The sequence below is a fragment of the Ursus americanus genome, chromosome 1 (assembly GCF_024610735.1).
Source record: "Ursus americanus isolate L20-20 chromosome 1, mUrsAme1.1.p, whole genome shotgun sequence".
Taxonomy (NCBI): Eukaryota; Metazoa; Chordata; class Mammalia; order Carnivora; family Ursidae; genus Ursus; species Ursus americanus.
In genome coordinates this window covers 92,563,112-92,588,172 of record NC_142127.1, presented here as the reverse complement: position 1 = coordinate 92,588,172, position 25,061 = coordinate 92,563,112, and the positions used below count along the sequence as shown (strand labels likewise).

At 44.7% G+C, this 25,061-nt stretch overlaps 1 protein-coding gene across 1 annotated transcript in view; it reads right to left on the bottom strand.

Annotated features, from left to right (window-relative positions):
- The window catches only part of SGPP2 (sphingosine-1-phosphate phosphatase 2), a 111,207-nt gene extending 86,573 nt beyond the window's left edge, over positions 1-24,634 (bottom strand). The window contains exon 1 of the mRNA XM_045775265.2: positions 24,340-24,634. Coding sequence (XP_045631221.1) covers positions 24,340-24,597 — 258 coding nt within the window. The 5' untranslated portion in view covers positions 24,598-24,634. The remainder of the gene's footprint in view (positions 1-24,339) is intronic.
- Between the last annotated feature and the right edge of the window lie 427 nt (positions 24,635-25,061).

Below are 25,061 nucleotides of genomic sequence, written 5' to 3'. Positions count from 1 at the left end.
GACTCCGTCAGCAGCAGTCACTCACACAAGAACACGTTTGCAGAATCTCCACAGACGGGAATCCTCCAGCCCCTCTCTCTAATCCGGCCCTCATGTTCAGCAACCTTCACTGTCAGGAAATTCCGCCATAAATAACCCAAATCCTTCACGCAGCTTAAACCCATTTCCTCTTTACTCCCTGCTCACTGGAGATGGGGAACAGCTGGTCACCGCTCTCTGTACCTAGTTCTTTGTCAAAGGGATGATTGGATTCTGGCTCCGGACCACTGCCATAATTAGGAGTCTGACCAGTTCCATATTGTGCCGTCTGCAAAAGCATGTCAAGCGGGAAGATAAAATTTTGAGCATGCTGTGCTTCTGAAATGTGCCATCAGGAGAACACGAGCCCGCGCCATGCCACCAGGCTGTTCGCAGTTTAAACATTTGTGACTGTGAGGTCTCTCCCATGGAGGAAAAAAGGATGTGTTTCTGAGGCTCGCTCTGCATTGTGAGCATAACATCGAGGGGTGCCAAGAGTCTCTAGAAGCCGCCACAAGTGACAGTACACACGGTGAGCGTGTACTAAGTGCTGCCCGAGGGCCCATGACCTGCATTGTTGCAGGTGCTCTGCGCCGCGTGGCATGAAGTTGAGCCGCATAGACGGCTGACTCGCCCAGGTGTACGCACCTGGCAGTGCTCGTTCAAACCCAAGTGGTTGGAGTCCGGCCACTGGGATCCCTGAGCCGTGTCTCCATCCTGCCCATAAACTGGTGCTGGGGCGCCCGGGGAGCTCATGGTGGGGATGCGGTCCCTTTGTTTCAACAACTGCACTTGGCCTTGGCTGGCAGAGCCCGGGAAATCACGGACAAAGCGGGTTCCCAAGTCTGTGCTCTGGAGCCCGACCTGAATCAGGGGGCAGGCTCTGCCAAATACCACCTGGTCGCTGTGGACACGGCCTGCCTGCCTCAGTGTCCTCGGCATGAAAGTGGGGTGTGGGAGGCATACCTCGTCCCTTGTGCAGCTCTATGCGCCCTCACGGCACGAGTTCTACCTGACATGATCTGCTTCCCTGGTTGGTATTCTGCCTCCTTCACTCTTCTGTGAGCTCAGAAGTGCATGGCTTTGCCTGTCTCACTCACCACTGTATCCCCAGTGCCCAGCTCAGCACATGGGAAGCACCCCGTAATATTTGGAGAATGACTCAGTCATCATGAGGAGGATAATCAAACCACCTATATAAAATAGAACAAAGATGAGTTCTTCCCACTCCTCACAGTTGGCGCCTTCAGAAGGAATAATATGCTGCTTAACTTTGTCCTCTGTGACTGACTTGCCAACTCTGGTTCCTCCTATGGTTATGCAACGATCATTCTGATCTTCTCTGCCACCATGCAGCCTTGGCCTGGACACCAGGGTTCCTTGCTGCCGCCAGCAATACTTCCTGAGTGTCCTCGTAACTCAGCTTTTCAAAGCACAGCACCAGAGACATCATGAACTGCTTACCAGATACCAACCTGTCCCCTTTGGCTTGTTAGCAGAACCCAAATTCAGGTCGAACCTTAGGCAATGGGGCAAGTCAATCTGGACAATTCTCCTTTCTCGAACTTAGTTGCAATGAGGGGTGGCCATGTGACCCGCTCCAGCCAGTGAGAAGGAGGTGGGGAGGAGCTTCTGGATAAGCTTCTGTTTTCTTTATGAAAAGGATGGAGACAGCTGTCATTACCTCCACCTCCTTCCTAACTTGAACATGGCTATGAAGCCAAGAGCGATAGCAGCCATCTTGGCATCATGAGACAACAAGCCAATGAGCTAAGGACAGAGGGGCAAAAAGAAGCAGCATGAGTCCTTGATGATACTGGGAAGCAGCTGAACAAATGTTGGCATTCACCAACCCTAGACTTATTGTTACATGAGAAAAACAAGAATTTCAAGCAACTATTATAGGGCTTACTATAACCTATAGCAAAAAAATCCTAACTGATCTGCTGTGTCTTTCTTCACAACTGCAATTCTTCCCTTTTCCATATTTTCTCATTTATGTCAATAACATAGTCATTATGCTCCAAATTCTTCAGGCTCAGAATGCTGAATTATCTTTGGATACAAAAGGCAAAGAAGGCATCCATCTCCAAGTCCTGCAAATCCATTCAGAATGTCTCAGTCAAATCAATAAGGATGTGTACACAGGCATCTATTATAGTGTTTAATTAGCAGAAAAAATGAAAATGATCTTAATTGACTGGCAGAAATAAATCATGACAAATAATGGATAGAAAAATGGGATATTATGTAGTCATTAAATATTGTGAACAAATATTTGTTGATGTGGGACAGAGCTCTAGATATGTCAACTGGAAACTCAGATTGGAAAACAGTACTCTTTAAAACAGTGAAAGGGCCCTCCTTGTCCCCATCACTGCATAGTTAATGCTTTCCTTGGCTGGGGGTTTGGCCAGAAATTGACAGGAGTCTTGACATCCACCTGGTCAAAGCTTTACCTTATTACTGGTGCACACAATGTCTTTTCCCATTTTTAAATTCTCTTAACTTACAATACTCGAGTCTTAAGGATGAAATCTATACATCATATACTGTAATAAAAAAAACCTCCAGGCATATTTCCCCATATGACATCACGTTTCCTGTTGTCTAAAATCTGAGAACGTCAGCTGCCCTAATTCTAGATTTGGTAAGTTTTGCATCCGCTTAATGGGTCCATTAGAAATCTTAGAAGCAACTTCTTTCAAAATGTTCACTTTGAGTTTTCTTAGGGGGGACGAGGAAGAATCTGAGAAAGGAAGATCGTGTCTAGCTGAACCTTGATAATCCTTGAGAATGTGTCCTTTCCCACCCCATGCTATGTTCCTTTATTTACAGGTCTCCCAGATAGACTGATGGCTCTTCGAGAGCAGGGAAAGGGAGGCAGATCCATCGCTGAGTGCTCAGAGTACAAGCCAGGGTCTGGCATACTGTTAGGTGCTCTGTGTATTTGGCTGAGCATTGATAGCATTATTGCAAAGCAAAACACACTCCATAATACACTTTCCATAACTCAGTAAGTTCAGAGGAGGGGGAGCAGGACCTGGGAGAGTATTTTTATGGCCAGTGATTGGATACTACAAACTATCAGAGGGAAGAAATACAAAATTGAATATACTTCAAGACAATTTAAAGCACATTTGGCCCAAATTTTGGGGTGGACGCCATTCTGAAGGGGCACAGAAAGTAGATTTGACCACCTGTATGGCCCAACACTCCTCCTGCCCCACCATAAGAGGGGAAATCTATTTCAGAAAAGACCTGCTGGAAAAAAATTGCAGTGGGGGCATTAGGACTACTAGAGGCAGCAGCAGCAGCATTGGTGGTGGGGGGATGGCAGAAATGGTCGTGTAGACAGTGAGCGTTTGAGGGCTCACTTGATGCTAGACACAACGTGACACTCACTGGTGCTGCCAGTGATGACCTTATTCACATCTCGGAATGCTAGGAGGTAGATGTGATTATTCCCCCATTTCACAGATAAGGAGAGCAAGGTGGTAGAGCTTACCCCAAGGTGACGTGGTCTGGAAGTGTAAGAAGCAAGGCACCATCTTGGTCCACTCACTACACTGCCTCCCGCCATAGTACCGCACAGACATGGAGCACACGGACCTTCTGCCAGGGGCGTGTGTGGCCACGAAGGGTTCACCGCAACCAACATCCTTGCAGCCCACGACTCAAGTTAGCACCACCAAAACCAATGGTTGAAAACATAAGAACAGCAGAACGATTGTGACATCTGCTTCTGGACGAACGCAGATCTCCCAGGAACCACAGGGAAGAAGCCATGGAGGAAGGGGCAGTAGGAAAGACCATCGCTGGTGCTCCTTCCCTCCCTCTCTGCCGGCCCCTCGTACATCCTTCTGTCGGGGATAAAATAAACTGAAATTTTTAAAAAAATTCCCAGAGCAAAGCCAGGGATCGTTTGATTTCATGATGGTACTTCTACTTCACAGGACGATCAGCATGCGGACGATATATTTCCAAGTTTAATTTTGTGACTCTTTGTAGGGGAGAAAGCACGAACACGGTCATTTTCCTTTGCAGGGTGGGTGTTTTAGAAAGGACACTACATGCGAATGTGCCAGGTCCTTCTGAGGTGTTCCCAGGTACAATACTGTGATTCGGTATTTGGTCGCTGTGAGTTCAGGGTTGTTCACTCGGGCTCCACTCTGAGTGACCTTGCTGTGCTCACGGGTGGAGTCTTCGCGGCTCTGAGAGCCACGGAACAGTGGCTGAGCTGAGGAAGGAGGAAGCGAAGGGCCCCCTGAGTCACATCTTTCCAATGTGGATTCATACACTGCCGCACACTTCGGAGTCCGAATATTAGTTTGGAAACACGTTGCAAGAAGAAACTACTTTTTAAAAAGACAGTTTGGATTCTTAGTGGAGAGAAACTCATTTTTTATGTTCAAGGATATTTATATAATTAAGGGAATTTTCTGATACATATCAATGTTCATAGACACATGAAGATGAACTGCGTCATTAAGTTGTCTGATGTTTTTCTGTGCATGAAAAACATCACCCAACAGAGCCAAGAAGGTGGGAGAAGGGGTTGGAAGAAGATGCTTTCAAAATACACTACTATAAAAAGTCTATTAGATAGTATTTTTATCATATCTGCAGTAAATATTGCTATTGGTTATATCATGACAAAGACTGAGTATATTCCATCAATGGAAGTTTGGTTCACCAAAGAAAATCTCTTTTTACTTATCTTTTATAAGATTAAAGGAGCTTTAAAAAAAACGAAACAAAACACGTATGGTCCTCACATTAGATACAGAAAAAAGAGTCAATACAATTTAGCCATAATTCATGAGTATATCACTTGGCAAACAGCTCTAAAAGGGAGGGAAAAACTACATCAAATATAATACTCTATGGTGAAATGTGAAAACCATTCCCTTACAATCAAGAACAAGATAAGAAAGTGGGCTATCACCACTTCTACTCAACATAAGACTGGAGGTCCCTGTCTGTGCAATAAGGTAGGAAAAAATAAAGAAATGAAAGGTGTAAGAATTGAAAAGAAAGACAAAAAATCTGCTTTCTGACTGTTTTCATAGCAAACACAAAGAAATGAGATACCACTTGTTAGCATTATTAAAGTTTGGCAAGTTTGCCAAATCAATACACAAAATTCAATTGCATTCCAACATTCCAGCAGAAAACCAACTTCAAAATATTGTTTTAATAATAACAAAGACATAAAGTATCTAGGAATAAATCTAGCAAAAGAGGTACAAGATTTTATAGAGATAATTATAAAACTTTACTGAAAGATATTTAAAAAAGACTTAAGTAAATAGCAAGTCCTAACAGGTTCAGGGATAAGAAGACTCTGTATCATAAAGATGTTAATTGTCTCCACATTAACCCATAGATTAAATTCAACTCCAATTAAAATCACATTAAAATTAATATTACGTAAAAATTATTTTACATTTCTTTAGGGAAGTAAGGAATAGTCATTATTTTTCAAAAGAAAATATCCATTCAGTTTTTGAAATTAATAATTATGCTTTATTTTAAAATGAAAACTGACAAATTCTGGTATTATTCAATTAAGAACCACACCAAACAACAGACAATGGTGTCTGTGATGTCCCTATGCTATACTGAATCCTACTTTAGGGTCCCTTCACTTTAAACACCGTCATCAGATTAGGAGGAACCAAGTTGCACCCCAAAGCATGCCCAAGATCCTGCCCGCAGGTGACTTGAGAACTAAAACCACTCACAACAGTTTGGATCTATGACAATAAAAAGAGATCTTCCCAAACGACTTTTAAAGAAACAACAAAAAGTACTTGCCAAAAATCTTCTGAAGGGCGGGGTGGTAACCGCAACATCTGCTTTTCTTAAGACCTTCCTGGACTCTCTAATAAGACAACTTTGGCCAAGCAGAGGAGAGATGTTTTCGAGGCCAAACTCTTTCAGTGCATTAAGAAATTCCCATGAGCGCAGAAGAACATGTGTTTTAAGCTCCAGGCATTTCATGAGGTTGTTTGGACAGAGTAGGAAAAGGTGTACTGTAATTTCGCATGGGGTCTTTACGCGGACATGGAGGGAGACATTTTGTTTCATTTAAGAAAGCTCTAGAGTACTTCCAATGGTTTAATAAACATCCCCCCAAGGTAGGAACACAAGCAAAACTGCTGATATTTGGAACTTTGTTGCAGAGATGTCCATGGTAATTTAAAAAAGTTTTATGTGTTGGGGCGCCTGGGTGGCACAGCGGTTAAGCATCTGCCTTCAGCTCAGGGCGTGATCCCGGCATTATGGGATCGAGCCCCACATCAGGCTCCTCTGCTATGAGCCTGCTTCTTCCTCTCCCACTCCCCCTGCTTGTGTTCCCTCTCTCGCTGGCTGTCTCTATCTCTGTCAAATAAATAAATAAAATCTTTAAAAAAAAAAAAAGTTTTATGTGCAACCACCTTAGTAATCTTAGTAACTAAAATTCCTCAAAACTACAAAACATCCTCAGGGAAAATTTTTTTTCAATAAAACAAAAATGGTTTAATTTTCTCTAAACATAAAGCCACTACCTTTTTATTGTATAAAATGTGCAGAAAATAAAGAAAAGCATGAACAAAATTAAAAGCATGAATAAGGAAATATTTAAAGATATTCAGAAAGAACCACTGGTAACATTTGTCTCATTACTCCAGATCCTTTTAAAAAAATACATTCAAATATATGCAGTTTTTGAAATTTGGGTTATATTATGGATACCGTTTTTAAAATGTGCTCTCTCGCTCTCTCTTTTTTTTTTTTTTTTTTGGCAATTCCATGTCTAGAAATCTATGGAATTTTAATTACTTTCAAGGTCTCCTTTGGATGTCATTATTAAGTTTCTCCCTTTGTAGAACATAGTTTTAAAAAAAAACCTTTTACAGTTAGATATTTGATAAACACTTTCTGATGATGAAAACCACCTGTGGGAGAAGGGCATCCATTTACCAAACAGATGCAATGGGTTTACCACTTGGGGAATGGCTTGTTGACCTTGTGGTTGACCTTGAAACCAGAAAAGGCAGCCATTAAGATATGAGTTTGTGCTTGCACTCAGCTCCCCTGGCCATAACTTCAGCCATGGCCCATTTGGAGTACAGTTGAAATAAAGAAGAAGCTGCTTGACTTTTTATGTGTATTCCAAGGGACTTCTCTTTTATAATTTTTAATTTAAAATTAGTCAGCTGTTCTCAATGAGAGGACACATGGGCAAAGGAAACCTCAAAAATTATATCTTCCACTAAGTAGTCTCTCCTGGTTTGATTTCACTGTAGTTTATACTGTACCCCTGCCGGAAAAACACGGGTGAAGAACTTCTCAAACTCAATACGCAAGAAACAAATAATCAAATAAAAAAATGGGCAGAAGATATGAACAGACACTTTTTCAATGAAGACATACAAATGGCTAACAGACCATGAAAAAATGTTCAAAATCATTAGCCATCAGGGAAATTCAAATCAAAACCACATTGAGATACCACCTTATGCCAGTTAGAATGGCAAAAATTGACAAGACAAGAAATAACAAATGTTGGAGGGATGTGCAGAAAGGGGATCCCTCTTACACTGTTGGGAATGCAAGTTGGTACAGCCACTTTGGAAAACAGTGTGGAGGTCCCTCAAAAAGTTAAAATAGAGCTACCCTATGATCCAGCAATTGCACTACTGGGTATTTACCCCAAAGATACAGACGTAGTGAAGAGAAGGGCCATATGCACCCCAATGGTCATAGCAGCATTGTCCACAATAGCTAAATCGTGGAAGGAGCCGAGATGCCCTTCAACAGATGACTGGATTAAGAAAATGTGGTCCATATATACAATGGAATATTACTCAGCTATCAGAAAGAACGATTTCTCAACATTTGCTGCAACATGAACGGGACTGGAGGAGATTATGCTAAGTGAAATAAGTCAAGCAGAGAAAGACAATTATCATATGGTTTCACTCATTTATGGAACATAAGATTTAGCAGGAAGATCGGTAGGAGAAGGAAGGGAAGAATGAAGGGGGAGTAAACAGAAGGGGGAATGAACCATGAGAGACTATGGACTCTGGGAAATAAACTGAGGGCTTCAGAGGGGAGGGGGGTGGGGGACTGGGATAGGCCGGAGATGGGTATTAAGGAGGACACATATTGCATGGAGCACTGGGTGTTATACACAAACAATGAATCATGGAACATGGCATCAAAAACTGAGGATGTACTATATGGTGACTAACATAACATAATAAAAAATTAGTATAAAAAAAAAAGAAAAACACGGGTGAGGAAGCAGAAAGGACAGACCTCAGAGGACTCTTTGGAGATACTCGTGGTTCAAGAAAGGCAGGAATGGTAGCTTCTAGGGACACTGGGCTGAAAGCAGATGTTCTGTGGTGTGTAAAGAGGGGGTTAAAGATTTTCAGCATGTTTAACAGATTGAAAAAAAAAATGACAACCGGAGGAGAGACTGAAGAGTCCGTGTGTGAATCTGACCTACTTGCAACACTCACTGGAAGTGGCTGCACAAAACAAAAAACAACAAGAAAAATTTTAATGCAAAAAACCTGCAGCTATAGAGCAAGTGAGTTGAAATAAAGTTAAAGATAGACGTGCTTTCGGACCCTCAAATATTTCTCCAGGTTCTTCTGAGTCAGGAAGTCGGGGTCAAGGGCAGGGTTATAACCCAGCCCCGAAGTTCTGGAAACAGATGCCGTAGCATGGCTGGCTCAAACTCAGGAACATCTCCCAAATGCTGCTTTGCATTTCCTGGGTTTCCCACGGGGTGCACAAAGAGCACCTGCAGTAAAAGCCATGGGAAGGATGGCAGGACCGATTTTTACATGGCAGTAGTATTAGTTTTTAAAAATAAATTATTGTTGAAATAACTATAGATTCACAAGCATTTGCAAAGATGGGCAGAGATGTCCATATACCCTTCTCCCAATGGTTCCATCCTACATAATTTTTTCCCAATGGTTCCATCCTATATAATTATAGCACAATATCAGCGCCAGGAATCTGACACGGGGACAATGTGTGTATACAGTTCTGTGCCATTTTACTACCCCTGTGTGGACTCACTGGACCCATGTGACCACCACCGCCATCAAGGGACAAAACTGCCCCATCAACTTGTGGTGATCCCCCTTGTGCAACCCTTTTATAGTCATCCCCTCATTCTTAACCCCTGGCAACCATTAATCTGTCTTCCATCTTTATAATTTTGTCATTTCAAGAATGTTATATGTAGATGGAATTATACACTATGTGATCTTTTGAGATTGACTTTTTCTATGCAGCAAAATGCCCTTGAGACCCATCCAAGTTGTTGGGTATATCAGTAATCTATTCCTTTTTACTGCTGAGTAGTATTCCACGGTATGCACGTACCACAGTTTATTTAGTCATTCCTCTAGCAGGGAGATTTTGGTTATTTCTGGGTTTGGGCTCTTACAAACAAAGCTGCTATGAGCAACCATGTACAGGTTTTTGTGTCAGTAAGTTTTCGTATCGCTGGGATAAATTCCCGGGAGTGTAATTGTGAGCTTCAAGGTAAATGTGTATTTAGTACTGACTTCTAAAGATTAAATAAATAAGTTCTTAACGTTTAAATAAACAAGTCCATGATCTGTGCAGATATACCTGTCTACACCAGGAAGTACTCAGGATGAGTGTGGGAAGTCCCATTTCTACCCCTGTGGTGGTCCTAGGGAGGTAAGCATGAAGAAATCAGGGCTAGATCATTTATAACCCAACACATTGGGAAAATTCAGATAATTTCTTCAGGGTCAAAATTTTTGGATGGTAAAATATGACCGAGGCATTGGATGGGGTTAGATGGAGGCAAAATTAAGTGATCAATGGATGTTCGTCCCTCCTTTCCAAAAGTAATGGTTAGCAGAAATATGCTACTGAATAAACATTGGGGATAGTAATCCATTCCTTTCCTTTGAGGTCACGTGCAATATAACTGTGCATGGCAAGAAAGCAGCCCGGAAGCCTCCTCAGGAACCACTGAGAAGAGGGAGACCCAAGGCTGGGAGGACTCAGAATTGTCTGTCACCCTCGGCAGTGCACAACTGAACTAATTCATTTCCTGCCTCACTATCTGATCATCATACTATGAGGGTAACACCCTCTCAGCTTACTGCCTTCCTTGTTCAGAGTTGCCAAGGACTGTAGGCTCTCCCTAACACTTTCAGAACCCCCAACCCTTGCCCAAGGCTACTGAAATACCACAAGTATTTCGCAGGATGTGAATGATGGGCTTTATGGACCTGAAAGTAACAGGTGGGAGAACAAGGAAACCAGGCATGGCTTATCTAAGCCCACAGATCTCTATCCCCCTTCTCCTCCTCAGACTCCAAATATTTTCTCTTTACAAGGAAAGATCAGTAATGTACTGGTTGTGAGCTTATGTTAGCTGATGTATAGTGGAAGATTTTTGATGCACAATGGAGAAACTAAAAAAAGACCATCCGAGATCAGTAGGAAACCACCTCCACTAAAATCACAGTGGAAAAAGTAGATAAAGTGTCTGACCAGACCATTCACAAAAGGAGTAATACAAGTATCTGCTAAACAGAATAAAAATATTCAACCTCAATTAGAATAATGAGATGCTTTCATTCTGCTATCAAATTGGCTGATCACTTTTCAAAAGACATCACTAATGGATGACAAAATTCATGGATGAAAATATGCCAAGAAACAAGACATTTATAATGTGTCTATGAATACTGGTCTACAGCATACTTTTTTTTTTTTTTTTTACAGATTTTGTTTATTTATTTGAGAGAGAGAGCATGTAAGCATAAGCAGGGGGAGCAGCAGAGGGAGAGGGAGAAGCAGACTCCCTGCTGAGCAGGGAGCCTAAGGCAGGGCTCCATCCCAGGACCCCGAGATCATGATCTGAGCTTAACTGACTGAGCCACCCAGGCACCCTACAGCATACTTCCTAATTACAAAGAGGAAAACATTTACCTCGAGGAAACCACTTAACACACTTTCAAAGGTGTTTGAAGTTAAAATCACTGGTAATGGAATAAATCAGCATTTTGTGTCTCTTGATATGAAGCGCTAAGAAGGATCCAGTATCTTGCCTGTGGTGTTTCCCGCCCAAAATACAGAACCTAAATGTCATCATGAGGAGACACTGGACAAATCCAAGTTGGTCTGGGCTCTTCAGAAGTCAAGGTGAGGAAACGCAAAGAAAGACTAAAGAACTTCCAGAATGGAACAAGGTCCACAGATCACATACCATTTCTTGCGCTGTGGTTATATATGAGGCTAAATCAGGAAAACATGGGTCAAGAGCACATAGGAATTTTTTTTGTAGTATTTTGGCAAATTTTCAAAAATCAGAAATTACATCAAGCTGAAAAGTTAAAAATAAACGATTTTTTAAATAACACTTGAGGGCGCCTGGGTGGCTCAGTCGGTTAAGCGTCTGCCTTCAGCTCAAGTCATGATGTCATGATCTCAGGGTCCTGGGATTGAGTCCCACATTGGGCTCCCTGCTCAGCGGGGCGTCTGCTTCTCCCTAACGCTCTCACTCTCGCTTACTCTCTCTCAAATAAATAAGTAAGATCTTTAAAAAAAGAGTAGAAAAATTCCTTTAAAAAAAGAGTTGAAAAGTACAAAAATTAATTTCAAAATATTTGATATCTTCCCAGCTGAAAATCATCAAAAGATCAAAATTCAGAAAGGAGGGGAAAAAAAAACAACCCCAAAACCCACCTTCTGACAGAACCACTTTTCGCTCGTGCTTTTAATAAAATCTTTGATGTCTATTTCATGGCCACTTTTTAAATCACCTTTCAAGAGAGGGTGATTTTTTTTTTAACTGCAAAAAACCCTACCAAAAAACATGTTCACCTAAGTCCTTTCTCCACCAATTAAATCCTGGCTTCTCAGGTCCCAACATCCTACCCAAGGAGCCTTCTTATTCACCCACCTTTCCCTCTCCCTCCTACCCATAGGAGTCCTTGTTTTGATGGGCTGTTTCCCATAAAACCCTATGGAACAAAGATTTTGCCATTTAGAAAAATCAAAACATACTTGGGAGATTTCAGAGAGGGCATTTCTCCAGCAGGCACATATACCAAATAAACAGCATTAATAAAAGCAAGAATGAATCTGATGGTTTGTTTTGTTTTATTAAACAAATGGGTATAAAAATGCCAGTGAGCATTTGGGGGCCTGGAGCCAATATTCAAAATGGTTCCAGGAAACCATTACTCCCTTTTCTGCCCCCTTTCAAGATCTCAGGTGGTTATTTCCTCCCCCTTCTCCCCACCCTGGCTTGCGCTTAAGGTTTGCTTTCTTTGATTTTTAAAGCACTTGGCTAATTAGTCCATACTGTGTTGGAAGCAGGAGTGAGGAGGGAGCAACGTGCACCACGGTCTCCACTGGATTTTTCAATATCTCATTTTCTTCCTATGTGCAATGTATCTCACCAGGCAAGTCGAATAATAAAGGCCGGTGGATGCCCCCAATTTTAGCATTTTCATAGATTCCTAACACAGATAGAAGCACTCTAAATGTGTTGCCAGGAAACCGTGACAGTATTTTCTCCCAGGAAAATTCTGTGCCAAACAAAATGCAAGAATGCCTTTGTTCGAGACATAATTCTTATCAGGACACAGAGGATTTAATAATTAACAAAAACTGTAACAACAGAAGTGAAAGTGCTTTTTTAAAAAAATATATAAAAATGTTGACATCTTAATTATAAGTCAAGAAAATTAGAATTAGACAAGGCTTGCTGTCAACAGCTTTCCTAAACATAGTATCTTAATCACATTTTTTTAAAATTGACAGGTGTCTGTTTCACCCTCCTGAACTTCTAGCTGTCCCTAAACTCCCTGTGTCCAAATGAAGAAAGCAAACCAAAAAAAAAGTTATTCATTAATCGAAACCCTTCATCAGTTTCCCAAATAAAAAGGAAGGAGCCAACACAGAAAAAAAAAGTTAGGCTAAAAGAAGACACAGTCAGGTAGAGTGGTCAGGGATAAAATGACCCCAGCTATGACAGGAAAGAGCCGGTGATCACGTTTCTGCCAAGAAAGAACAGGTTGAGTTCAGCACGCCCTTACTTAATGCTTCGTTCAACAGGTAGTACTAAGCAGCTGCCGTGTTCCAGGCACATGTTAGGCCCTGGGGGTGCAGAGGAGAAAGAGGGATCCGGCCCCTGCCCCCACCCCATTTCCAACTACGCAAATATGATAAGACTCATGATCTGATTCCAGTTACGGGCATGTTTTCAAAGCAGCAGGGGACCAGCACATTCTGCTTGCGAGGGAAGACCCACGCAGGCCCCCTCCAGTGAGAGGAGTCTGTTACACGATTCCTCAGGAAGCAAGGAAATGTTCTCTGACGCCGCACAGCCAGTCCCCATCCCCGGGCTCCGCGGCCCTCGGCCCCCAGCTCTTCCGTGCTGAAGGTCACCAGTCCCTCCAGCACCTGCCCTCAGACGCGGAGCCAACCACACTGAAGACTCCGCTTCAGAGTTTTCTCTTCTGCTTTTTACCACCGCCGTGGACTCGCTGCTCTCCTCGCTACCGTGGGCTTCTGCTTTCCTACCGCTTTCTCGGTCTCGAGGGTTCTGCCTGTGACCCCTCTCTCTCTCTGAAGTTCATCACCACGCCACCGTTTCCGTCCCTCTTTGTGGGTCTTGCATTCAGACTCCCTCAGGGAGCAATGCCATTGGTCCCATCGGTCACTCTCCCCTGTGCAGTATCCCAACTGGGTGAGGTCCTCACACCAGGCCATGTCCCCAGACGCTGACCAGCCTATAGAAGGCTGCCCTTGAGCAGAGGGCTGTCCAGTCAGCTTGTAGCCATAATGATGGGGTCCCAGGATGGGTCCCCCAGTACCCAACTACAGTGAGAAAATTGGTGAAAGGAAACCTCCTTTGGAATGGAACCAGCGGCCAGCAGGGGGAGCTCTCACACACCACCGCTCCTCAGCCCATAGACGACCCAGACCCACGGCGAAGTGCAGTACTTGCAAGTCCAAACCACCCCAGCAAGAGGAGGAAAGGTTTTCTCCTGGCTCAGCAACAGCCCAGCCAATGAGAGCTGTCACAACTCAGCCAATGACAAGTCAGCATACTTCAAACTCCTAGTTTATTCCAATGGACTTTTTGTTTATAAAAGCCTTCCCAACGTCCCTCTTCCCCCTATAAAAGAATGTTCCTCTCCTCTGTTTTGTTGTAGTTTGGTTTTGCCGAGGTTCGCTTGTCCTGAGTTGCAATTCTTTGCTCTTCCTGAATAAACCTATTTTTGCTACAAAATTACTGACAGTTATATTTTTAAGATTAACAAGGCAAACCAATGTCTTAAGGAACCATTAGCGGTCTCTTTCTTCCTAAGAGTTTGTGGGTGAAGGTGACAATCAAGTGTATCACAAAGAACCCCAAACAGAATTTACGGCTTGATTTTATGTTAGTAACATGTCTGCTGCTGTTCGAATAGAACATCGCCATTTCTTTCTTTCTTTTTTTTTTTTAAGATTTTATTTATTTATTTGACAGAGAGAGAGAGAGACAGCCAGCGAGAGAGGGAACACAAGCAGGGGGAGTGGGAGAGGAAGAAGCAGGCTCCCAGCGGAGGAGCTTGATGCGGGGCTCGACCCCTGGACTCTGGGATCATGCCCTGAGCCAAGGCGGACGCTTAACGACTGAGCCACCCAGGCGCCCCAGAACATTGCCATTTCTTAAATGCTTCAGCAACCAGGCTCCCTCAATACCCCCCAAAGGCATTGCTCTTCAAGCCCACACTCTTTGCTATCAGGCACAGGGACACCCCAAGAACCTTTCTTATCATGATGTCCCCGTCACCAATTCCGATTTGACACGTGGTATGGAGCTGGTTTGCTGTCTCTTTGTCTACAGGATGAAGACCATATTCTGCAGGAAGCCGCATTCAGGCTTCAGCCTAAAACTCTGACCAGAGTCCCAAACTCCAGCTAGTATTACCATCCCAATTTCTTGATGCTACCTGGGCTGGATCCTTTCCATTTGACCTTCCAGGTCCACTCCACACCCTTCTCCACAGAGGCTGACCTTTGGGTAGGGCAGCAGGCAGGCTCCCAATCTCCTTGGCTTCTGATGGAATTTGGCCCAAGGAGAGCACTGGCGGCATACGAGAGGACGGGTGGAGAATGAGTTTGAGCCAGAGTTCCTCTACTCCTCCTGCCCAGTTGTGGCTGTGTTTTGCTACTAAAGGCCTCAGCTCCTGTCAGGAGTCTCTCTCTGACAGCTAAGCTCTCACTGGGTCTGAACTTACTACAGCCGTATCTTCTCCTCTTGCTCTTTTAGGCTGAAAGTCATCTGCTCCAAGATGCTTATCCTCCCTTATTGGTTTTTCCAACACCACCTACACCTTTGTAAATGATCCCATCTTTGAACTCCCTTCAATTATCTACCCCCTTTTAGAAAAATTTAAATAGACTTTATTTTTTATTTTATTTTATTTTTTAAAGACTTATTTATTTGAGAGAGAGAGTGAGAGAGAGCATGAGCAGGGGGCAGGGAGAGGGAGAAGCAGGCTCCCGGTGAGCAAGGAGCCCAAAGCAGGGCTCGATCCCAGGACCTTGGGATCATGACCTGAGCCAAAGGCAGACACTTCATCGACTGAGCCACCCAGGTGCCCCTAGACTTTATTTTTTAGAACAGTTTTCAATTTGGAGAAAAATTTACTGATGCATTTTTTTAAACTAAATTCCATACTCTATTCAGACTTCCTTCGTTTTTACCTAACATCCTTTTTTATCTGTTCCAGGGTCCCCTCCAGGATACCACAATTGCCTTTACTTGTCATGTCTTCTTAAGCTACTCCTGGCTGTGACATTTGTCAGACTTTCCTTGTTATTTATGGCCTTGGCAATTTTGAAGAGTGTAGGTCAGGTATTTGGCAGAATGCCCCTCAACTAGGATTTGTCTGGTGTCTTTCTCATGATTAGGCGGAGGGTGGGGGTTTTAAAGACCACCCAGGTGAAGTGCCATTTTCGACATGTATCAAGAGTAGAGAATTTCGACGTGCGTCAAGAGCACATACCATCAACGTGACTTCCACTGTTGATGTTAACCGTGATTACCTGGCCGAGGGGGTGTCTGTCAGGTCTCCATGCTATACAATTACTCCTCTGTGCAGCCCACACTTAAGGAAAAGGACGTTATGTTTCTCCTCCTTGAAGCAGAACCTACGGATATTTTTTTTTTAGGTAAATTATACATAACATAAAATTTGCCATTTTTTAAATTAATTAATTAATTTATTTATTTTAAAGATCTTATTTATTTATTTGTCAGAGAGAGAAAGAGAGCACAAGCAAAGGGAGCTGCAGGCAGAGGGAGAAGCAGGCTCCCTGCTGAGCAAGGAGCCTGATGCAGGACTCGATCCCAGGACCCTGGGATCTTGACCTGAGCAGAAGGCAGAGGCTTAACTGACTGAGCCACCCGGGTGCCCCAAAACTTGCCATTTTAACCATTTTTAAGGGCTCAATTACTCTTTAATCTCTTTGCTGCTGGGAATCTTACTCTACCCAACCTGAACGTTTCACTCTGCACCAAAAATGGCAATGTGTCTTTATGTTTTAACACTTAAGATAAAGGTAAAGAAAAGAGATTCTCATATTTTCTTTTTTTTCCCTAAGATTAATTAATTTATTTGAGAGAAAGAGAGAGAGAGAGTGCACATGCGAGCCAGGGGAGGGGCAGAGGGAAAGGGAGAGAGAGAAAATCGCCAACAGACTTCCAGCTAAGCATGGAGACAGAACCGGGGCTTGATCCCAAGACCCTGAAATCATGACCTGAGTCAAAACTAGGAGTCAGGCGTTTAACCTGCTGAGCCACCCAGGTGCCCTGAGTTTCTCACATTTTCATCTATTTGATTCCTATTGCTCTTTAGTCCCCACTCAAGACTTCATGAGCTCCTCCACGGATAGTGAGCTACTCCTGCTATTGTCTCCCTGGCCACAAACTTATCCTATTATTATTATTATTATTATTATTATTAGCCTAGTATCCTAATATTATTATGAGCCTACATATTCTATTCTAGTATTTTTTTTTTTTTGCATTGCATAATTTTCTTTGTGGCTTTCCCAGGGCGGAAACTAGATCTTACTTATCTTTATATCTTTAAGTATGAGGACTATCCTAGAATCACAGCAGCTGATGAAGAAATGTTGGCTGGCATACGATCTCACTCATATGTGGAATTTAGGAGAGAAAGCAGATGAACATATGGGAAGGGGGAAAAGAAAAAAACGGGAGAGGGAAACAAGCCATAAAAGACTCTTAACACAGAGAACAAACTGAGGGTGGCTGGAGGGAGGTGGGTGGGGGAGGGGCTAGGAGGGGGATGGGGGTGAAGGAGGGCACTGGTTGTGATGAGCACCGGGTGTTGTGCGTAAGTGATGAATCACTGAATTCTACTCCAGAAACCAACATTGCACTGTATGGGAACAAACTAAAATTTAAATTAAAAAAAAAGAAGAAGAAAGAAATGTTGGCTGGAAATTAAGGAAGAAGAGATGAGAGAGAAGCAAAAGTGGCTTATTGGAGCGCCTGGGTGGCTCAGTTGGTTGAGTGTCTGATCTCAGGGTTGTGGGATTGAGCTCCATGGGGCTCCGTGCTCAGGGCACAGTCTCCTTGAAATTCTCTCTCCCTCTCCTTCTGCCCCTCCCCCTGCTTGCACACACTCTCTCACCCTCTAAAATAAATAAATAAATGAATAAATAAAATCTTAAAAAAAAAAGAAGCCAAGGTGATCTATTTTCTCCAAAGAATAAAGAGGGTGCCAATACCTAATAATGGTGGGGGTGGGGGAGAACCCACACTCACAGTTACACATCCTACCTGTCCTGTGGGACAGCTTGGTACCGAAGGCCATTAATATATGTATTTCTACCCAGCAGTTCCATGGCTGGAAATTTAAATTAAAAAGACAATCAAGGACTGAAATTGGTCTTGGCAATGATTTTTTTGGATTTGACACCCAAAGCAAAGGCAACGAAAGGAAAAATACACATCAAATTAAAAAGCTTCTGCACAGCAAAGGAAAACATCAACAAAATGAACAGGCAATCTACCAAACGGGAGAAAATATTTGCAAATCATATATCTGATAAGGGGAATTGTTTTCCAAATAATCCCATTAAAATGGGCAGAGGATCGGAACAGACATTTTGCCAAAGAAAACATCCAGATGGCCAACAGACAGACAAAGAGATGTGCAACATCGCTCATCATCAGGAAAACGCACATCGAAGCGATGATGACATATCCCCTCACACCTGTTAGAAGGGTTATTAACAAAAAGACAAAAAGTAACAAGTGTTAGCCAGGATGTGAGTAAAGGGAACCTGTGTGCACTGTTGGAGGGAATGTGAATTGGTACAGCCGCTACGGAAACAACATGGGGGTTCCTCAAAAAATTAAAAATTAAAAACAGCCGCCTGGCTGGCTCAGTCGGTAGATCATGCAACTCTTGATCTTGGGGTTGTGAGTTCAAGTCCTATGTTGGGTGTAGAAGTTACTTAAAAATAGAATCTTGAGGGGGGTCTGGCTGGCTCAGTCAGTTAAGTGTCTGACTCTTGATTTTGGCTCAGGTCATGATCATGGGGTGGTGGGATCGGGCCCCACATGGGGCTCTGTGCTCACTAGGGCATCTGCTTGGGATTCTCTCTCTCCCTCTTCCCCTTCCCCCCTGCTCTCCCTCTTTCTTTCTCTCATAAGTGAATACGTCTTAAAAATAAAATAAAATAAAATCTTTTTAAAAATTAAGAATAGAAATACCGTATGATCTAGCAATTCCGTTTCTGAGTATTTATCTGAAGAAAAAGAAAACACTAACTCAAAAAGATATCTGCACCCCCATGTTCATTTCAGCATCATTTACAATAGCCAAAGTTTGGAAGCAACTTTAGTATCTATGGATGAAGGGATAAAGAAAATATACCACACACACGCACACACACGCACACACACACACGCACACACAAATGGAATATTCAGCCATAAAAAAGAAAGAAATCTTGCCATTTGTGAGAATATGGGTGGAACCTGAGGGCATTATGCTAAATAAAATAAGTCAGAGATAAACAAATACCATATGATCTCATTTATATATGGAATATAAAACAAACAAACAAAAAATCTGAACTCATAGATTAAGAGCACAGATTGGTGGTTGCCAGAGGCGTTGGGGGTGGGGGTGGGTGAAACGGGTGAAGGTGGTGACAAAATACATGCTTAAGGTTACGAAATAGATAAGTCATGGGCTGTAATGTACGGCAGGGCAACTATAGTTAATAATGTATATTTGAAATTGCTAAGAGGGGAGATCTCGAAAGTTCTCATCATGGGGCACCTGGGTGGCTCAGCTGGTTGAGCGTCTGACTCCTGGTTTTGACCCAGGTCATGATCTCAGGGTCTTGAGATTGCACCCCTCGCAGGGCTCTGCACTCAGCTCGGAGTCTGCTTGAGATTCTCTCCCTCCTTCTCCTTCCCCCCGCCCCGTCCCTCCCCTGGGTCATGTGCACATACTCATTCTCTTTCTCTCTCTCTCAAATAAATAAATAAATAAAATCTTATAACAAAAAGTTCTCATCACAAGAAGAAAAACTGTAATTATGGGTGGTGATGGATATTAACCAGACTTACTGTGATCATTTCACGACGCAGTATTTACAAACATTGAATCATTATGCTGTATACCTATAATTCATGTCATCTTATGTGTCAATTATATCTCAATTTAAAAAGACAGTCAAGATATAGGGAAAGATACAAAGATGTTATTATTTTTAAAGCAAAAACTGGAAAAAACCTAAAAGCCCAGCAATAGGCCAACTAAATTATAGTATACCCATGCTGTGGAGGAATGTATAGCCACTAAAAATCAGGTTGAACATTTACTGAGTGATTGCCTTTGGGCAGTGGTATAATGGCCATGGATTTAACTTTTTCTTTGTATTTTTCCAAGTTTTCTCATCTGAACAATATCTGTAACTAGAAAAAAATGATCAAAGATACCTTTTCAAAGTGGCTTATTTTAAGTCAAGCAGAGAAAGACAATTATCATATGATTTCTCTCATCTATGGAACATAAGAACTAGGAAGATCAGTAGGGGAAGAAAGGGATAAAGAAAGGGGGGGTAATCAGAAGGGGGGAATGAAGCATGAGAGACTATGGACTTTGGGAAATAAACTGAGGGCTTCAGAGGGGTGGGGTGGGGGAATGGGATAGACCGGTGATGGGTAGTAAGGAGGGCACGTATTGCATGGTGCACTGGGTGTTATATGCAACTAATGAATCATCGAACTTTGCATCAGAAACCAGGGATGTACTGTATGGTGACTAACATAATATAATAAAAAAAATTTTAAAAAGTGGCTTATTTTACCATTTCGAAACTGAACATCAAAGAAATTCAAAACATGAAGTTCCACCTGTTGGCCAGTGGAGTTAAAACCAAGCCAAATGTCCCAGTGGCCACGCCGGGCCCCTCCAGCATCAAACACCATTCTCATCCTAGACACACTAAGCGTGGTGGGCCCCAGAAGAAGGGAATTCAGAGTTTCCCACCTGTTTGCCGGTTCCTCCGACCCCACTTCTCACCTGGACCCTGGACATCGGTTTTTTTGTTTGTGTTTTTAAAGTTCCTCTAACTGACTACAATGTGTAGCCGCAGGTGGGAACCGAAGTTTCTATTCCACTTTGCCTGTTCTGCAGATGAGACCCAGAGAAGTTCAAAGTCACATGGAGGTGGGGCCCAATCCAGGTCTCCTGATTCCTAAGATGGTTCTTTGCACTAGACCAAGCCAATAAAAGCAAGGGTGGGTTTTGGTAGATTGACAGACCAGGAAGGCCCCAAATGTTGGGGTGCAAAGGGGTGCAAAGATCTCTGTATAACCTATCTTTGATCCCTGCCTCAACCCAACTGTAGAACTATGTCTGAATAAACAGTTATCAAAAGGTATTTATGGAGCACAGTACAATTTGGAAAGATCACTCCAGTCTAACGTAATGACAGGGAAAGGCTCTGCAAAGTCTGTCTTAACGCAACTGTGTTGAGTAAGCAAAGATGATAAAAATCAAAATACCATTCTATCCAAGGCTGGATTTACCCCAGAACAAATAAACACAATTCCGATGAGGCCTTTGCCCTCCTCCTCGGTCCCAGGATCCCTGCCTCTTGATCTTGGCTACTGCCAGGGATGTCCTCCTATGGTTACCCTTGCAAACCAGTTATCCTTGCACTCTGAAAGCCACGTGTTCTCTTTCCACCCAGCTTCTGCTTGGCTCCCAGCCAGCCCCCAACACCTCACCCCTTTGCAGTGAGACAGATAAAATGAAATCCTGGAATTTTTCCCTGGAAGGTGCACAGAAGAAAGCAGTTTAGACTTGAGCATCAAAAGACCTGACTGTGAGGTTATCTGGGAAATCCTCGACAAAACCTTTAACCCTTCAGGATTCACACTTGTCTGTGAAAGGCATAACTACCGAGCAACCTCTGAGGTCCACTCGGACTTATTCAACGACAGCTTTGTGCAATCCCAGCCCAGCCCTGGTTTGTAAAGGATGTAGTTAATCCTTAACTTAGCAGTGCGTGGTGTTACGTGAGAATTGGTCAAGGAAGTCCTTCATCGTTTCTGCATTTGTCCTGTTTCAAGGACTAAAATAAATACAGCAAATGTGGGAGGTAAGAAAAACTGGATGTGTTGCATTCTAAAGCCACCCAAATGAAGAAGACACTTCTCTATTGTTTGGAGGGTCTTAAATCAGTGTCCAAATGCTGCCCGTTTTCTAGGCTCTGTGGAAAACATTTGATTTTCCATATTGACTCTTCAATTTTAAAAAATCTTTAATGTCTTATTTTAACTTTTAGCTCTGTCTTACTTTTTCATGATCTATAGTGACTGAAGTTGAGTTTAGGGTGGGGAGGGGAGGCCCCTGCCATTCTGCTTGCGGAAGCAGCAAGAATACAAGTCTTTCCAAGAACTCTGCTTATCTAAAGGGCAGATTTTATATTGCAGTTGCACTCATTTACTCACAAAAATCACTGAGCTCCCATGTGAAGAAAATAATGAGCACACCAGGCAAGTTTCCTGCATTCTCAGAGCTTTTCACCCACTGGAGCAGCAGACTGGCAATAATCAGTTACCCCCCCCCCAACAAAGGCATATTTACTAAATGGGATAAATGCTGTAATGAAGAAACACCAGAAACAAAGAGAAGCTCTGAAAGGGGGAGTGAGACTCGAAGGTGAGCAAAGGTGTCTCTTCAAGCACTGACCTTTGAAACTGACGGATGAGTGGGGTTATTTGGAGAAAGGACAGGCAGCTCAAGGCCGGCCACAGGCTGGGCAGAGGCCAGAGCCCACTGGGGAGAATAGCTTGACAGAGAGAAGTTTCCAACTGTCTCCTTAAAGTCCTATTAATTATCCAGGACACGTATGCAATCATTTTCCTTTTGAACTCTCCCTGTATTTGCAAAATATTAATCTTCCCAAGTCACCTGAGACAGACCCACCTTTAAAAACATTCACTAAGCTCTCATGTGTCAAATGCTCTCCTGGACTATTCCGCCCCCCCCCCACTCATACACCAATACAATGACTTCTTGCTGTGACTTTTTAGCTTCCTCTTAGTATTTCATGTCTATGGTGAGTAAGGTTGTGTGTTGGACAGGAAGAACGAAGCCCCTATTGTGTGGCTGACGGTACAGGCTTTTTAAGCAGGCAGAAGTCACCTCTCGACAAGACATCGGCTTATCTTGCTTTTCAAGGGCAGGGGATCCTTTTCCAGAATTGAGTTTCATTACCAAAGGTACTGTTTAAAACAGTTGGGAAAGCATTAGTGGGAAAATGCACCCCGCTTCAGCTTCCTGAATTCAAGAAACAGAGGGGAAGTGTGGGGAGAGAGCACCAGAAAGCAGCCCTGGCATCTACCGGTGTGTTAAACGGTGTGTATGTGTGTGTGCACAGAAGATACTCTGCCACATTTCAGGTGCGTGACTGGTTCTTAGCTCCTCGCTCCGTCCCATTTTTACGACAAGGCAAGAGGAAAGGGGCGGCGGGTCTCAAACTCATCTAAAAGTTACTAGATGTCATGTGGGACTGAGAAGGAACAATTTTTTTTTTTTTTAAAAAGGAACATTATAGGGGATTTCTCTAGAGTGGAACACACACTGCACCCTCACCCTCTCAACTAAATTTTGTAATTCAGTGCCCGCAATATGCCATCCCACGCTGAAGCCGGGTTCTTCACAATTCCTCAGTTACGAGATCTGGACATCTACACATAAATGCCACCTTCCTGTCACCACGACGGCTCCTCATCCCCCCTCCCCCAACAAAAGGAGTTGGAATCGTCAATACACTGCTTCTTTCCTGCGGTGCCACACTTTGAGCTCTCCCAGGCCAAGGGCAGCTTGTGCGGGTGGCCAGGCCGATGCAGAGAGCCCTCCCACCTCCGGGGCTGCCCGCAGCCCTGGCTCGCTAGCATCTGCAGCCTGTTCGGTCCCTCCCGCCTGAGTCTCTGTGCACTGCGATGACAACACACGCCGGCTCCCCGAAGCCGCAGTGGGTTGTATAACCACACTCTGAAAGCCTGGAGGGGAGCGCGGTGAGCCTCTCTCTCGACAGCATCTGTCAAAAGTCCCTGGGGCCGGTTACAAGAGACCCACTCGGCAGGACCGGGATGGGGTTTCTGCCCCGGTGCTGGGAGGGGTGAGGTTTGTAGGTCTCTGCAGGAGCAATTTAAACCTGAAGTTCTGTCCTTAGAGCTGGAAATGCAGGACAGTGAAGGGCACAGCAAGCCCTGCTACACCCTTTGAGTGCGGATCAGGGAAAGGGGGATGGGGCGGAAACTCACGAATCCTGGGTGAGTTCTCAGAATTTCTCCCCAGAGAAGCCTCTCGCGAAAACGTGAAGGACATCTCCCCTCCCCTTTTCAATTACGTAACTCTTACACATTTGGAAGAAAGCTCGGGAACACACATTTCACTTATGAAAGGAGAAAGTCTTTAGATGCATCTAAAGCTCCGAGTGCATCTGATGTCGGAAGGGACGTGGGTGCTACCTGGCAGCCTTAGAGGTGGCATCCTGGCGACCGGACTCCCCGCCCCCTCTCCCCTCCTTACCCTGCGCCGGGAGCCGGGTCGCCGCCAGCAGCCGGGTCGCCGCCGAGGATGGCGCTCGCCAGTCCCCGCGTCCCGGAGTCCGCGGCACCCGCACGTCCGCCGGCTGCGGCGCGGGCTGCCCCCTCCCCCACCCCCGCGAACACCTGGCCGCGGTTACCTGGGGGGCCGCGACTCTCCGCAGCCCGTTGGCCGGCCCCACGCCGCCCTTGCAGTTGGCCGCAGGGAGCTGCCCGAGCCCCGGCGCCCGCGCCGCGCCCTCCGCGGAGCCCGCGCCGTTCTCGCGGGGGCCTTCATCCGGCGCCGGGAAGAGCCCGCAGCGGCGCTGGAAGCGGGCGACGAGCTGGGAATCCTGCAGGCTCCTCAGCAGCTCGGCCATGGTGCTCCCGGGGCCGCGCGCCAACGCCGCCGCGCCCATGCCCTCGGCTCGCACTGTCCCCGCCGCTTGGGCGCTCGCCGGGCCGGGCACTCGGGGCGGAGGGCGGGCGGGGCCCGGGGCGCCAGCCAACAGGTGCGCCGCTCGGGTCCTAGCACCGCCCCGCGCGCGCGCGCGCGCGCGGGCGCCCAGGTGGCCGCCTCCACCTTGCGCGGGGCACGTCCGCCCTCCTTGCCCTCTCCGCGGGCTCGGAAGGGCTCGGGCGGGCCCTGGCGTCCGGCCGGCTCGCAACTGGGCGGAGGCGCACAGGTGTCTAAACTGCGCCTCTCTTTGTGCCACCGCGCCCCCAGTCCCTTCGGGCTGGCGCCGAGGTGCCACCTAATGGGGGAGCGGCCGAGCACGTGTAGACCTGCGGGAGTCCTTTCTGCCTTGCACGGGCTGGTCCCGGAGTGACCCCACTTTCACTCTTGAGCCCAAGGTGAAGTCGGATTTCTTTCCGGCTTCCC